The sequence below is a fragment of the Manis javanica genome, chromosome 5 (genome assembly GCF_040802235.1).
Source record: "Manis javanica isolate MJ-LG chromosome 5, MJ_LKY, whole genome shotgun sequence".
Classification (NCBI taxonomy): Eukaryota; Metazoa; Chordata; class Mammalia; order Pholidota; family Manidae; genus Manis; species Manis javanica.
The window spans coordinates 91,187,003-91,201,932 of record NC_133160.1 but is presented as its reverse complement, the minus strand read 5'-3'; the positions used below and the strand labels follow the sequence as shown (position 1 = coordinate 91,201,932).

General features: G+C 35.5%; 1 protein-coding gene across 2 annotated transcripts in view; it reads left to right on the top strand.

Moving 5' to 3' along the window:
• Positions 1-14,930, top strand: part of MTTP (microsomal triglyceride transfer protein) — a 58,415-nt gene that overhangs the window by 21,700 nt on the left and 21,785 nt on the right. For both annotated transcript variants that reach the window (XM_017680975.3, XM_017680974.3), the window contains exons 4-10: positions 2,016-2,123; positions 3,312-3,428; positions 3,729-3,868; positions 5,560-5,710; positions 8,418-8,575; positions 12,169-12,337; positions 13,212-13,319. In XM_017680975.3, coding sequence (XP_017536464.3) covers positions 2,016-2,123; positions 3,312-3,428; positions 3,729-3,868; positions 5,560-5,710; positions 8,418-8,575; positions 12,169-12,337; positions 13,212-13,319 — 951 coding nt within the window. The remainder of the gene's footprint in view (positions 1-2,015; positions 2,124-3,311; positions 3,429-3,728; positions 3,869-5,559; positions 5,711-8,417; positions 8,576-12,168; positions 12,338-13,211; positions 13,320-14,930) is intronic.

The following is a 14,930-nucleotide window of genomic DNA, read 5'->3' as shown; positions in this document are numbered from 1 at the left end:
AGAAAGACAAATGCCAAATGATTTCCCTTATTTGTAGAGCATAACAATGAAACAAACTGAAGGAACCAAATGGCAGCAGACTCAGAGATTCCAAGAATGAACTAGTGGTTACCAAAGGGGAGGGGTGTGGGAGGGCAGGTGGGGAGAGAGGAAGAAGGAGATTGAGGGGTATTATGTTTAGTATACTTGGTGTGGGAGATCACGAGGAGAACAGTGTAGCACAGAGAAGGCACATAATGGATCTGTGGCATCTTACTACACTGATGGACAGTGACTGCATTGGGGTATGGGTGGGGCTTGATAATATGGGTAAATGTAGTGACCACATTTTTTTTTCATGTGAAACCTTCATAAGAGTGTATATCAATCATACCTTAATAAAAAAATAAAAAGCAAAAACAAAAACAAAAAAAAAGAAAAAGAAAACAACTTCTCAGATTCAAAAAGACTTATGCACCCCTGTGTTTATTGCAGCACTATTTACAATAGCCAAGATACGGAAGCAACCTAAGTGTCCATCAGTAGATGAATGGGTAAAGAAGATGTGGTACATATACATAGAATACTATTCAGCCATAAGAAAACAAATCCTACCATTTTCAACAACGTGAATGGAACTAGAGGGTATTATGCTCAGTGAAATAAGTCAGGCAGAGAAAGACAAATACCAAATGGTTTCCCTCATTTGTGGAGTATAACAATGAAGCAAAACTGAAGGAACAAAACAGTAGTAGACTCACAGACTCCAAGAAGGGACTAGCAGTTACCAAAGATGAGGGGTGAGGGAGGGCAGGTGAGGAGGGAGGGAGAAGGGGATTGTGGGTTATCATGATTCATGCAATGGTGTGTGTGGGGTCATGGGGAAGACATTGTAGCACAGAGAAGACAAGTAGTGATTCTGTGGCATCTTACTACACTGATGGACAGTGACTGCAATGGGGTATGGGGGGAGGACTCAATAATAAGGGTGAATGTAATAACCACATTGTTTTTCTTGTGAAACCTTCATAAGAGTGTGTATCAATGGTACCTTAATAATAATAAAAAAGAAATGCTCAGCTATAGTTACCATAGAATTAGGGAATTTTCACAGGGAAGCTATATCCATCCTCTTTTTCTAAATCATGTGATGTATTTAGAGTTAACACAAGGTGAAAAATAGCAGACTGCTTTCCCCAAACTTCTCTTTGTATTTTTATCCTTATTTCTTAAACATAAGCTGAATTATCAAAATGACATGAGACATTGTTATCACTCCTTTGCCTATAAATATCAAGGAAGAAACAAAGCTAAGATAAGTTATTTACTATTGCAGCCAAATTGGTAACTCTCCTTGTTTCAACCTCTTTTTCCTGCCTTCCAAAGGGAAACTCAAATTGGCAGGCCATACAGTAGTAGCAATCTCAACCCCAAATCATCTCCTTATACCCAAGACCCACGTGAATTCTCTGGAGGGCCAAGAGAAGTCACCCCTGTGGAATTTTGCCCATGAGCATCATGGCCATATCTGGGCCCTTATCATAGCTCTTAGAGGCTGTGCTATCTCATGAGTCTCAAGTGACTGACTTGGTGATTGCTGTCCTCTTCTGAGAACCTGTTTCTTTGCTGTTACTTTAAACCTTGGTTAGTTTGTGTTTCCAGCAGAGCTGCAGGGAGAGAACATGATGACATAGCAAAGCGAATGTTCCTGATTTATCTTCCTTGGGCAATCCTTGTTGTTCTCACAGAAGTCCCAGCCTAAATCAGAGCTCTCCTTCCCTCCCTTTGCTATACTTACCATGTTCACAGCCTTCATTACCAGTCTTCTGAAATTTCATATTCTGAAAGTCTTGTTTTTTAGAAATTTAAATAGCTTCTTTTTACAAAAGTAAGAAAGAAATCCCAGTTTTGGAATAACAGCTCTCTTTCTCCCAGAATTGATGGAGCAAGAATCCTACCTTCACTGCCACTTTTTAACCAGTCTGAAAAATGATGCATTTTTACTTTGTTTACATTTGTCCTTTCCTCCCAACCAGGTCAAAGAGTTCTACTCATATCAAAAGGAGCCAGTGGCCATAGAAAATCTCAAGAGAGGCCTGGCTAGCCTATTTCAGATGCAGTTAAGCTCTGGAACCACCAATGAGGTACTTGCTAATATTATTAAAGATCCAGAATCTTATTTGTCAGTAGTTAACAAAACTGTTTATATGGATTTCAATAAAAAAGTTACTGCCATAATAATGCTCAGAAAAGGTGAGTTGGGTGGGTAAGTCTTGTTTACATATGAAACAAATTTCCATTTTCCCCAATTTGTACTCAAATACAGGGTAAAGGGAATCAGAATCAGTTACATTAAGGAGACCTATAGAATGACTAAATGAACCAGAGGCAGAAATCCTTGGGAAGCATTCCAGTGACATCACTGTGCATCTCTCCCATGGGGAGTTTATTAAAAATATGTATTCCCTGGATTCACTGCAGAGATTCTGATTCAATAGATTAGGGAGATCTCGTGCATCTGTGTTTTATTAGTTTTCTTGATAATCTGGATGCACTATCAGTCTGGGGAACCACTGGTCTAGACCAACCTCCTTCATTTTACAGACAAAGAAACTGAGGTTAAAGTAGAGAAGTTCAGTGGCTCTCCCAGTATCATACCTGGAGTCAAAGGCAGAGCTGAGTCCAAGTTTCTTGGTCTGAATTCAACTAGCCCACAAAGGGATGAGCAAAATCTGATGCCAGGGCTAGGCCAAGGGGTGTTGGTAAGCTTGCAAGTATAAAGTCTGGGTGTGGTCCTGACAGAGGCCTGAGAGAAGGCTCAGAGAGGCTAAACAGAGTTTGTACTGGTATACATTTGCCTATACTGAAATTGTTGATAGAATTTATAAAGAGTTGAATTAATCCCACAGTTTTTTAAGAATTTCTAATCATACTCAGCTAGTCAAAGCACACACACATACACACACACACAGTTTAGAGTCAGCATTAAAAATCAACTCTTCTTGCCATATATTCACCCATTTATCAGAGGTTTTGATTATGACTAGGCTATTTATCTGATTCTTATTAGACATTAGAGAGAAGTAGGAAGTGCTTTATTATTTCTGGGGCAATAAGAAGGCACTAGTAAGACACAGAGAGGATGGAAAAGAATCCACATGCTGCAGAAAATACTGAGATCTTCCTGTCTTCCTATCTTGTCAGCTTAGACAAAATGGCAGCCTACCCCCCATGGCATATTAAGGACCCCAACTTTTTTAAGCTGTTTCCCACTAGAATGCAAACAGGTCGATGTGAGAATCTCAGACATCATATGGTAACTTTTATTTTAGGTAGATATCTCTGGGGATTGTAAAGTGACCTACCAGGCGCATCAAGACAAAGTGACCAAAATTAAGGCCTTGGATTCATGCAGAATAGAGAGGACTGGATTTACAACCCCAAATCAGGTATGATCAATACCACTTTCTGTGAGGCATGCAATAATTACATTTTGTAGAGATTAATTTAAAATAATAGAAGAACAGGGTAACAATATAATTTGGGAACACCTGTAATTTTTAGTTTAGAATATGAATTCGTATAATATCAAATGAATAGTTTTACTTTAATATATTCTAGGTTTGGGTGATGAAGGGAGGGTGTAAAGGGGAAGCTCTTTTGAAGATTAAAAGATAATTTGTTCTTTGATTTGATTCAGAGATGAAAAGTTGATTGCTTGTTACAACTACAAATATTTATTTATTTAGGTCTTGGGTGTCACTTCAAAAGCCACATCTGTCACTACCTATAAGATAGAAGATAGCTTTGTAGTAGCCGTGCTTGCAGAAGAGACACATGCTTTTGGAATGAATTTTCTACGAACAATTTCAGGCAAAATAGTATCGAAGTAAGATAAAGCTGATATTTTAATTTTCCTTACTGTTCTTTGATATATTATTATACTTGGTTTTTAAATATACATATACATATATATATAGAGAGAGGAGAGTGCTTCGTCATGTTAACTGTGAGCTCCTTGAAAACAGTGATTATATCTAGTTCATCTTCATTTTTCACATTATCTACAATAATATATTTGGCATGTATTAAATACTTGCTGTTTTAATAGAATTTCATTAACAAATCCATTGTTGAATAGAATTTAAGTTTTAAAAAAGGCAAACTACTTGATTCATTCTAGTTTATTTTCTGATTTCTTTGTCAGATGTTTTCCATGTTAAGGTAAAAAAGTGGTGGCATATGTATGTTCTCTCCTTAAGATTTTTTTTTGCTGTTGTTAAGAAACATAAAAAGTCACATAGTGAAATGGAATTAAGTAGAATTATTAAGTAGAATTAAGTAAACTTTTTATGTGATTTATAGTACTTATGTATTCAAGTCTGTTATCAATGTAGAAAATTTCTCTGGTCAGAATAATTCTCATAGGCTTAAAAAATTGAATTTCAAATATAAGAGTGTGTGTTATTTTCAGGTTTTAACTTAGAACAACATTTTCTAGTATTAAATATATCTTACTCCATTGATTCTCAAATGTTTCCTCTGCAGTAGTCCCCCTTAGACATGAGTAGATACAAAAATCTTAGGAAAAGTGCCTCAAACTGTAAATACATGAAATTTTATTGGAGTCTCATCTGAAGTAGAAATTTGCATTCTACTCTGTATTATGTCTATATTGTCTTCACATAAAATAAATGTTTAAAATTGTTTATGAGATCTATCAAGTCTCCATTGCTCTGCAACAAACCACTCCAAGTTTCGTGGTGCAAAGAGCCACAATCATTTTATTATTCTCCTTCATAATTCTGGGCCTGCCTTGCCTGGCCAGGACTCCTTGCTTGGTGTCTGATGCAGTTGCAGATGTCACTGACCAGAGCTGGTGCAAAGGTTGCCCCCTCACCTATCTTGTATCTGGGCTGGGAAGACTCAAATATTGAGGTTCCTCACGCTCTCTCTTGATCTCCATTCGGCCTCACAACATAGCAGTGATAGGTAGTCAGACTTCTTACATGGCAGCTCATATCTCCAAAGGAACATGTGCTGCTAGCATGCCAGATGGAAGCTGAATTCCCCTTTATCACTTAGCCTTCAAGTTGCATAGTCTGCTGTCTCTGTTACTCAGGGCCATCACAGAGTTCTGCCCAGGTTCAAGGATATAGATGTCAGACAAGAATATCATTGAGGCCATTTTTGGAAAATAAGATTTTCTTACTGTCATTGTTAATAAGTTATGTGGTTGTATTGAACAGCATTTTCAGAAAGCTGGGCTAAATTCGAAAGAGGTAACATCACATATTTTGTTCAGCAAACAGGCAAATTTTTTTCCCTATATTCTCTTGTCATAATATTTTGAAAATCCAGACTTGATTATTTAAATCTTTGGATAAAATTGTTGCTCCAGAAAGATTTCATAATTATCATGAGGTTTCTCTTACCACTGGAGATACTGAAGTTTGACAGACATGGCCTTGCACTATTTGAATAAATTAGTTAACTTCTTTGGCAAAGGAATAACAATTAGTAGCTCATTCACACTAAAGAATGTTCCTAATGTGATATTTGTCTTCCCTGGTTATACAGGCAGAAATTGGAGCTGAAGACAACTGAAGCAGGCCCAAGACTGATGCCTGGAAAGCAGGTTTCAGCCATAATTAAAGCAGTTGATTCAAAGTACACAGCCCTTCCCATTGTGGGACAAGTCTTTCAGAGCAAGTGTAAAGGATGCCCTTCTGTAAGTGTGAGCAACTGTGTTATGTGATCAAATATGGGAAAAATCATGGCTTAAAATTCTGTTTTCCTTTTATCTCCACTAGAAGCTTCAGTTAAGTCTATAAAGAAAGTTTACAAAGAACTACCAGCTACCACTGAGTTATAATGCTAGTAGCTTAACAATATGTACCTAAGATGATGCATAATGCAACAATAATTAACAAATAATCACCATCAACTCATCTCAAATAAAAAATGTTATAATTTATGGGCAGCTTCTTAAAGGGTAGCACTAGAATGCAAGGGGATAAAAGGTCTACAGAAGGTTGGGGGAAGCATACAGCGTCTAGAGCATGGACAGGGATCTGAATCCTGAAAGTTGGGCCACTTAGTAGCGGTATGTCTGCAGGTGAAATATTTTACTAAGCTCGGTGTTCTGAGTATTGCCGTGAGGACTAAAACAGTGCACCAAGCTCTCTGCCTTAATTAAGGAAACATTTCTTTACCACACTCCAAGTTTCCCTATAATTACAGCCAGGAATGAGATAGCACATCCCTAAGACAAAGTGTAGATCATCATGTAGATTTTGTTTGTTGCACGTATCAGTTGCGATGTATGGTCACAAAACTGATGTAGGGTCCAGCTCTTGTTTGTTAGGAAAGCAAGCCCTTGGCTTCATGCTCTGTTTGTAGCTACCTGAAGGTGTTCTTCCCTTGGGTATTATCAGTATTCAGAGCAGTAGAATTACCAAGAATTGATACCACAATTTGCTGAAAGTCCATGGGACCAATTCCCTATTAATTTCTCAGATTTGTCAAAATTGAATTAAAGGAAAAACAAAATGAAACTGAAAATCATGTTCCTCAATTTTATTTTTTCTTTTGTTTTTCTGCCATATATCATTTAATGTTCTAGTGTAATTTTCTAATGTCATATGGAGATGGAAAAGATTTAGGAGCATGAATAATGAAACCTATTATATATTTTTTTATTGAAGGGTAGTTGACACGCAGTATTACATTAGTTTCAGGTGTACAACACAGTGATTCAACATTTATATACATGATAATTCTAGCTACCAGCTATTACCATACAAAGTTGTTACAATATTTTGACTATATTCCTTATGCTATACATTACATCCCGGTTACTTATTTATTTTACAATTGGAAGTCTGTACTTTTTTTTTTTTGAGAGGGCATCTCTCATATTTATTGATCAAATGGTTGTTAACAACAATAAAATTCTGTATAGGGGAGTCAATGCTCAATGCACAATCATTAATCCACCCCCAGCCTAATTTTCATCAGTCGCCAATCTTCTGAAGCATAACGAACAAGTTCTTATTACATGGAGAACAAATTTTTACATAGTGAATAAGTTACATGGTGAACAGTACAAGGGCAGTCATCACAGAAACTTTCAGTTTTGATCATGCATTATGAACTATAAACAATCAGTTCAAATATGAATATTCGTTTGATTTTTATACTTGATTTATATGTGAATACCACATTTCTCTCTTTATTATTATTATTTTTAATAAAATGCTGAAGTGATAGGTAGATGCAAGATAAAGGTAAAAAACATAGTTTAGTGTTGTAGAAACCTATTATACTTTTATGTTGTGAACTATTAATCCCTTGATAGTTATTAAACATTATGAACTATCTAAGATTTTTGACAATTATTTCTTTACTGTTATTGGAAAAGTTTATGTCTTTGAGGAATTTGCTCTCCCAACTTCAGTGTCATGTCACCATTGCAACCCTTTAAAGAAAAAATATCTGAATTCACAGTGATGTGCCTTCTCCCCTCAGAAATGAGCCAGTACATCTTTAGCTAAGGACAGTTAGAATTTTACTTTGAAATATTAAGATTAGATAACCAAAAGGGATTTGAAAAAGAGTGAAACGTGTTTATTGCTTATTAGAAGGAATGAGTAATTTAAAAACCAGTAGCAGGCTGATTACCATAGACTTAAGAGAGCTAGCCATTACTAATGGACACATTCTTTACAACTAGGAAGAAAATGGTGAACTGTGAAAAATAAGTCTTTTAGCTTATTTCAAAGCCAAAAGATACAATTAACTGGAATTATTTACTTTTTTAAAAACCATAGTAGATTAACAATAGTGTGTATGATAATTATCTTTATCTATATACTACTCTACTTAACATGTAAGTAAAGAACTGTTCAGACCTCAGCAACAGTTGAACATTGCACTTCATACAAACAATAAACTAAAGAGAGAGAATAGGGAACTCAGATTATTATGAAGACTGATTTTCAGTGAGTTCCCAGTAAATATGAAGCCTGATGCAGTATTTCGGCAGTTCTGAGCTTTTTCCCCCTCTGATATATCCTGCCATTTGTTAAAATTCTGCACAATTTCACTATGGAAACCCAGGCCTGGCCTCAGATAAAATTCTTTGGTGTAACCATAGAATGCCTTTTACGGCCAGAAACCTGAGGTCCTTTGAGATAAATACTGAGGGACAAAAGTGGCCCTCCTGCAGAGGAGCCGTACAGCAGGTTCTCGTACTTGAGTCTGAGAGTTGCAGGAGTGTGATATGGTCGGGGGCAATCATACACTGAAGTAAGATGCAAAGACCTTCCTTTGATTGTCAGGTCCAAGGAAAATTTTTTTGTTTGCGGGGAGCATCCCTCATAAATGTGGATGTTCAGATTAAGAAGTCGGTGTGAGCCTGCAGCCCTGTTTTGCAGCTCTCGGAGCACTGGCAGTCCACCAGAAAACACCTACAGCCAGACATCCTGGGCAAGGCTGAGGCTGTCAGAAGCTTCCTGGATTTCGTTCAGCGCCTGAGGACTGCAAAGAAAGAGGAGATCCTACAAATCCTAAAGGCCGAAAACAAGGAAGTACTGTAAGTTCCCTGGACATTGTGAGGGGTTGTCTGTTAGAAAGCGTTTCTGGACTATGTTTTTTTCTATTAAGCAAGAACGACCCTTTTTTAACCAACTGCCCCATCTCCAAATCAATCATTTCATTGTTTCGCATTTTCTTCGAACAGTTACACCACAGTGCAATAATTTAACGGTTACCTGACCAGAAATGCAATAACAAGTTTTTAGCTCAGAATGACTCACAATGTACATTTTTTGAGTATTTAGGAGTTCAAATCAGGTCTAGATTGGTACATAGATAGGGCAGGGCAGGGTTTCATCTTAACGCCATGAAGCATGTGCTGCCTCACTGTTTTTGAAATTGTGTTCCTGGAGCTATTAAATTGCACTTGAAAAAATTTCAGAGTTGATGATAAAAACAGAAAAAGAGCATGGCTTTTTCAATTGAAATATGTGCTTTCATTAAAGTCTCGGTGATCATCCCCATGGAAGCCATGTTTTATATAGAAAATTGATAATTCAGGTAAATAGCCAAAAGAATCTAGAGAAAAGGAATCTGTACATTATTTGAATATTTGGTGGAAGTATGATTCATTCTACATGCATAATAAAGAGAACGGACTTAATTTCCAAATTTACTTTGTGGATACAAGTTTTTTTTGTGTGTAATGTAGAATTTGTCTATAAATACAAATTCAACTCTATGATACCTTTTATGCTAAGGATATAGAACAAGGCTCAATTTAACAAACAGTCAAACTAGCCATTAACATAACCAAAAGTGGGAATTGGCCAAATTACGCACACAACAGCAGTTGTCATTGAGTTCCAATGACTCAATTCCTTAAGAAGAAGAGAATGTAGCTCTTTTTTCTGAGGAGTCTATTTATTCTTGATCGAATTTGTTACTTAGTTGCTTTGAGGACATTAAAAAAAATTGATAGGAATTTCATGTGATAAAACACAGTTGGTTTAATTTTGCTTCAAAATGTAAGTATTTAAAGCAGAAGTTGAAAGATACACAAAATAATAAATCCTCAGACTCTGTTTTAGTCATAGAACTTTAAAATATATTTATAAGGTGATTTGTATCTATTTTCAAAGGCAAAAATACTGGAAAGTCAAGTACAATACTTAGCTAATACTTTAGAATAGAGATTAATGAACCCATACCTTATTTATAGCCTAAAAATCTTGGGTGGCAATAATCTGGATGACTTCATTATGTATTTTCTAAGTCAAATTACAGTTTTCCCCCATATCTGAAAGTAGAGCATTCCTGAAAGTCTCCTAAGCTAAAATAACATAAATCAAAGAAACAATTGCCATTAGTTTATATGGAAAAATTTTTTGAACATTCCTAGACCCCAAAAAGGAACCTCTCTTAGGCTTTTCTGATACCTTAGGACACATCTTGCTAATGGTTGCACAGAATAATTCAGGATAAAGAGCAGATGCTCACAGACACAGTTCAAAGCTCGAGGGCTTGAAGCTGAGAGGCTGATGTGGTTCCTCAGGAAGGAGCTTGGAGGGGCCAGCGTTGCTGCTTAGGGTACGTGTTGCCCCTTTACCTCTTGGCAGCAGAACAAACTCTGGAGGCTATTTTCACTTTCTGCCTTTTTTTAGGAAAAGCAGAAATCCTCTTTAGGCTTCTTTTGGTTAGTGAGAACAGGTACTAATGTAGGTTTTCCATAAAAGCAAAGTGGAGTAATGTGACCTTTCAAAAAGCCGTGATACCTGTATTTATGTAACATTGTACCATACCATATGTAACACACATGTAGCATAGTGTAGCAGAAAGGATGGGAAGATGAACTAAAATTGGAAGACCTAGTTTTAAATTGAGCCTCTCTGAGCCTCACTTTCAACATCTGTGAAATACAGAGAATAAGTCCTTTTATTTACTGTAGAATAGTGAAAGGAGTGTAACGTTTCCCAAAGTGTCTATTGTGCATATCCTGTAATTTTCACAATGTTAACAAATGTGGCAAGAGGAAAGAATTTTGTAAGCAATGAGTTTGAAAAACTCTGGATTAAACCAAGTCAACTAATTCTCTTGGTTTCAGAAATTTTAGCATCTTTAGTCAGATAATACTATGTATATGTGCACTTAAACATTTTGTAAACTTACATGACCCTTGAAAATCCATTTTCTTAAAGAATTTCATAGGACTAGACACCAAACACTTTGGGAAACAATGGTGTAATTTCCACTGGTGTAATTTCCAGTAATTTGGGAAACACTACAATTTCCAGTGTACTGCTGTCATAATAGGCACTTAAGAGGTATTATCTCTCAGTCTCTGCATCACAAGGTTTTTGTTAGGATCCAAATGATATTGTGCAAGTCTATCATTTTTTAAACATACATGCACAACTGTATGTGTGCTTATATGGATGTGGAATATAATATTTACATACATAATATTAAAAGAACAGGCACCCAGAGTCAGAAAAACTTGAGTTCCAATCCCAGCTCTACACTTACCAGCTGCTGTATCCTGAACAAATTATTTGATATATCTGATTCTGTTTCCTCATACGTAAGGGGCAATATTAGTATCAAACTGACAGAGCTTTTCAGCAGATATAATGAGGTGATTGTATTAATAACAGCCCATATTTTTTTAACATTTGTAATGCACCAGTGTACAACTATTCTAATTATTTTGCATAGATTATGTAATTTCATCCTCCCAACAATCCTAAAATAACTGCTATTTTAGCCCCATTTTACAGATAAAGAAATTAAAACACTACACTATGATTTCCAGTGTAGTGCTGTCATAATAGGCACTTAAGAGATATTATCTCTCAGTCTCTGCGTCACAAGGATTTTGTTAGGATCCAAATGATATTGTGCAAGTCTATCATTTTTTTAAACATACATTCACACATGTATGTGTGCTTATATGGATGTGGAATATAATATTTACATACATAATATATTAATTAATTAATTGGTCCAACAACTAATTTCAAGAATTTTACTATCCCATACTCAACCAACCAAAATTCTTGATGACTCAAATACATAATTAGAACTTTTCTATAGGAGTTCTACTCTCCCCACACATAACCATTATGGTTGACATTGAACTATACTATGTGCATTTTATTCTTAAAAAAATGAGCAAAACTTCTCCCTTGGATATAAATTAAAGTTAAAAGAATTTTCCACCTTTCCATTAAAGAATACTACCTGAGTTAAGTTAAGCATTTGAGAAATGTGTATATTTGCAAAGCTTAGTAGAGAGAATCAATTTTTGAAATGATAACTTTTGTATATTACTATGTTGAAAATAATAGAAGCCTAATTTGTAATTTTATTTACATACTTTTTATTTATAAATTATATTTGGTTTAGTCTAATATAGTAAAATTAGTTTGTATATTCTGAGTGCACAGTGAGCTAGAGAGAGAATAATTAAGGAAGAGATTTAAAATAAAATGGGGAAGTGGTTTGAGAAAAATAATTGATTTTTCCTTTGTTCAAATAAAATTTCACTTCCGTAGGAAATTCAGACCAATGGAGAGTCTGTGTATGGGAGAGAATTTAAGTAATTTCTTAAGCACCCTGGACACTGATATTCATGACTATGCCTCTTTGTAGACCTCAGCTGGTGGATGCTGTCACTTCTGCTCAGACGTCAGATTCATTAGATGCCATTTTGGACTTCTTGGATTTCAAAAGTGACAGGAGTGTTATCCTTCAGGAGAGGTTTCTCTATGCCTGTGGATTTGCCTCCCATCCCAATGAAGAACTCCTTAGAGCACTCATTGTAAGTAATATGGACACTGGAAAAATAAAGGCTCTCTGTTGCTGAAAAGCTCTTAAGAATCTAAGCAGTAATTAAAAATTGCTGGCATCAAAATGAAAGCTGAAACTAGAATGCCTTCTGGTTATTCATACTCAGGTTCTAGTGGACTATTTTCTATCCATAAATCATTAACTGTACAGTAAATTATTTATGTAGTGCCTTTTTTGCAATTCTTCTAAATAACATAAACTACTTTATGGAAGTTAAAAAATTGTGTTCACCTATCACATAATGTGACATAGGACAAAATTTCAGAGGGGAGAAGTCTTAATTATACTTAAAAATTGATTTTAAAAGACTTGTGTTCATTGCAAAAACTTCCATGGTATTTAATACACTTTATATTGAAAAGATACAATTCTTCTGATAATAAAAAATTTAGGTTGGAAACAAAAGCTAGACTTATCTTGGGTCCAAGATTTAAAAACAAAATGTTCATATATCTACCTATAATCTAGTGGAATAGTTAATAATCTTTTTTGGCAAATGAGCCCATTTGAGAATCTGATAAAAAGCAATGAAGCCCCTCTTCACCCATAACTAAAACTTTACAGATCATTTTTGGTGTACTGACCCAGTAAGCCCACTCCATAAACCTCTTGGGAGTTCATAGGCCCATGTTTCGAAGACCTGAAAAGGGGAGATTCTATTAGCTCTTCAGTTCAATACCAGAGAGTGATTTTGTTAAGTGTCCCCAAATCCAAATTCTGAATTTTCATCTAGAAACTTAAAAAGAATATTTCTCAGGTACTGGTTACTTTGTTTCTTAACTAAAAATAGTCTTGGAAATGTTTAAATATTCTGGTAACCTGTTTTATCTCTGTTTATCTAATAGAGTAAGTTCAGAGGTTCCTTTGCCAGCAACGACATCAGAGAAACTGTTATGATCGTCATTGGGGCCCTTGTCAGGAAGCTGTGTCAGAATGAAGGCTGCAAACTCCAAGTAAGTGTGAATCTGGTCTTGCATATTGCCATCGTTACAGACCATTCTATTTCTTACTCATCATGCTGCCCACCACTGGCACTCCTAACCCCCCTTGCCCTATTCTACTTCCCCTATTTGCATGCAATTATTGTCATCTAAAATGCTTTATAATTCAGATGTTTGTCACATTTTTTATTTCTGTCTCCCATTGGAATGTAAGCTCGATGCAGAAAAAGATATTTGTTTTGTTAACACCAATTGCCTAAAATGATATCTAGTACATACATGGTGTTCAATAAGTACTTGCTAAAAGGTGAATAGTCTGTTAATCCCTCATCAATATATATTTATTGAGTGCCCGCTATGTATTCAACTTTGAGTGTTCTGTGTGATGCAGTTCTTGTTCTTAGAAAAACACTAGACTCTAGGGCTACCTCCTATAGCAGAACTTATCTATAATAAGTGTGGTTTACAGTTTTGAGTTTTGATGGTGAGAATTTAGTTACTTCTAATTACTTAGAATTTTATATTTATTTTTAATTTGATTTGCTCAAGTCTTCTCCATTTGCCTGACTGGACTATCAGTTTTAACATCTTCCTCATTAAAAAGAAAAGGCACTCACTTTGCAAGCATAACAAAATTTGAAAAATCCAAATGATTAATATCCAGCACAGTGTATCTTTCAATGCAAGAAGATTAAAGATGCTGAATATATAAAAACAGCCTTTTTACTGTCCATGTTTTTTATACAGACAGGTTCCAATCAGAAATTTTCTTCTATTTCCAAGAAACATCATTATATTATTTTGCTCACTGAGTACTTGCTATTAAAAACAATAGGAAAAACATGTTTGAGACCAAATAGTTCCAAAAGAGGCAATCCATAACTAGAATATAAACTAAGTATGAAAAAGATTACCAAAACAACAATGGCATTGAAAATGAGTATCAGCTTATTAACTTTTGGCAAAAATCAATTTTATATTATTTTTATGACATCAAGAGCTATGATTCTTATATTGTTCAATTTCCATAATTATTTGAGTAGCTAGTTTACTTCAGCAATCCTATATGAAACATTTTGGCTAGAGACAAAACTCACGTATGAAAACATCCACTCAGCATTGTTCAATGAGCATCTACTCTGTGCTAGATGATGCTAATCCCTTAATATGAGGATGCGTAAAATATTCTACCATGCTCAAAGAATTTCTAATCTACTTATCAAATACAAACAATAATATTGAAACATACACAGAGTACTTTGAGAATACAGACAATGTAGCAAACTATTCTGTTTGGGGATGTTGAGGAAGGTTTCACCAAAATGATAATATTTGAGCTGAGTCTAGAAGAGCTTTCTAGGTGAAGAGGTAGTAGTAGGGAATGAAGGACATTCTAGGAGAAATACAACAATGCATGAATAGGCTCGATGTCACAATGGGCTGCTATGCTTAGAAACAGTGAGAAATCCTGCAGGGCTGGAGCACAAAGTGTGCATATGTATGGGACAGATAGATAGGAGTGGAGATGCAGGAAAGTAGGGAAGAGAGCAAAGAGATGGGCTACATCTTTATTAATGAAAAACTTGGAGTCTGGCCTTCATTCTACAGAGAAAAGGGAGAATA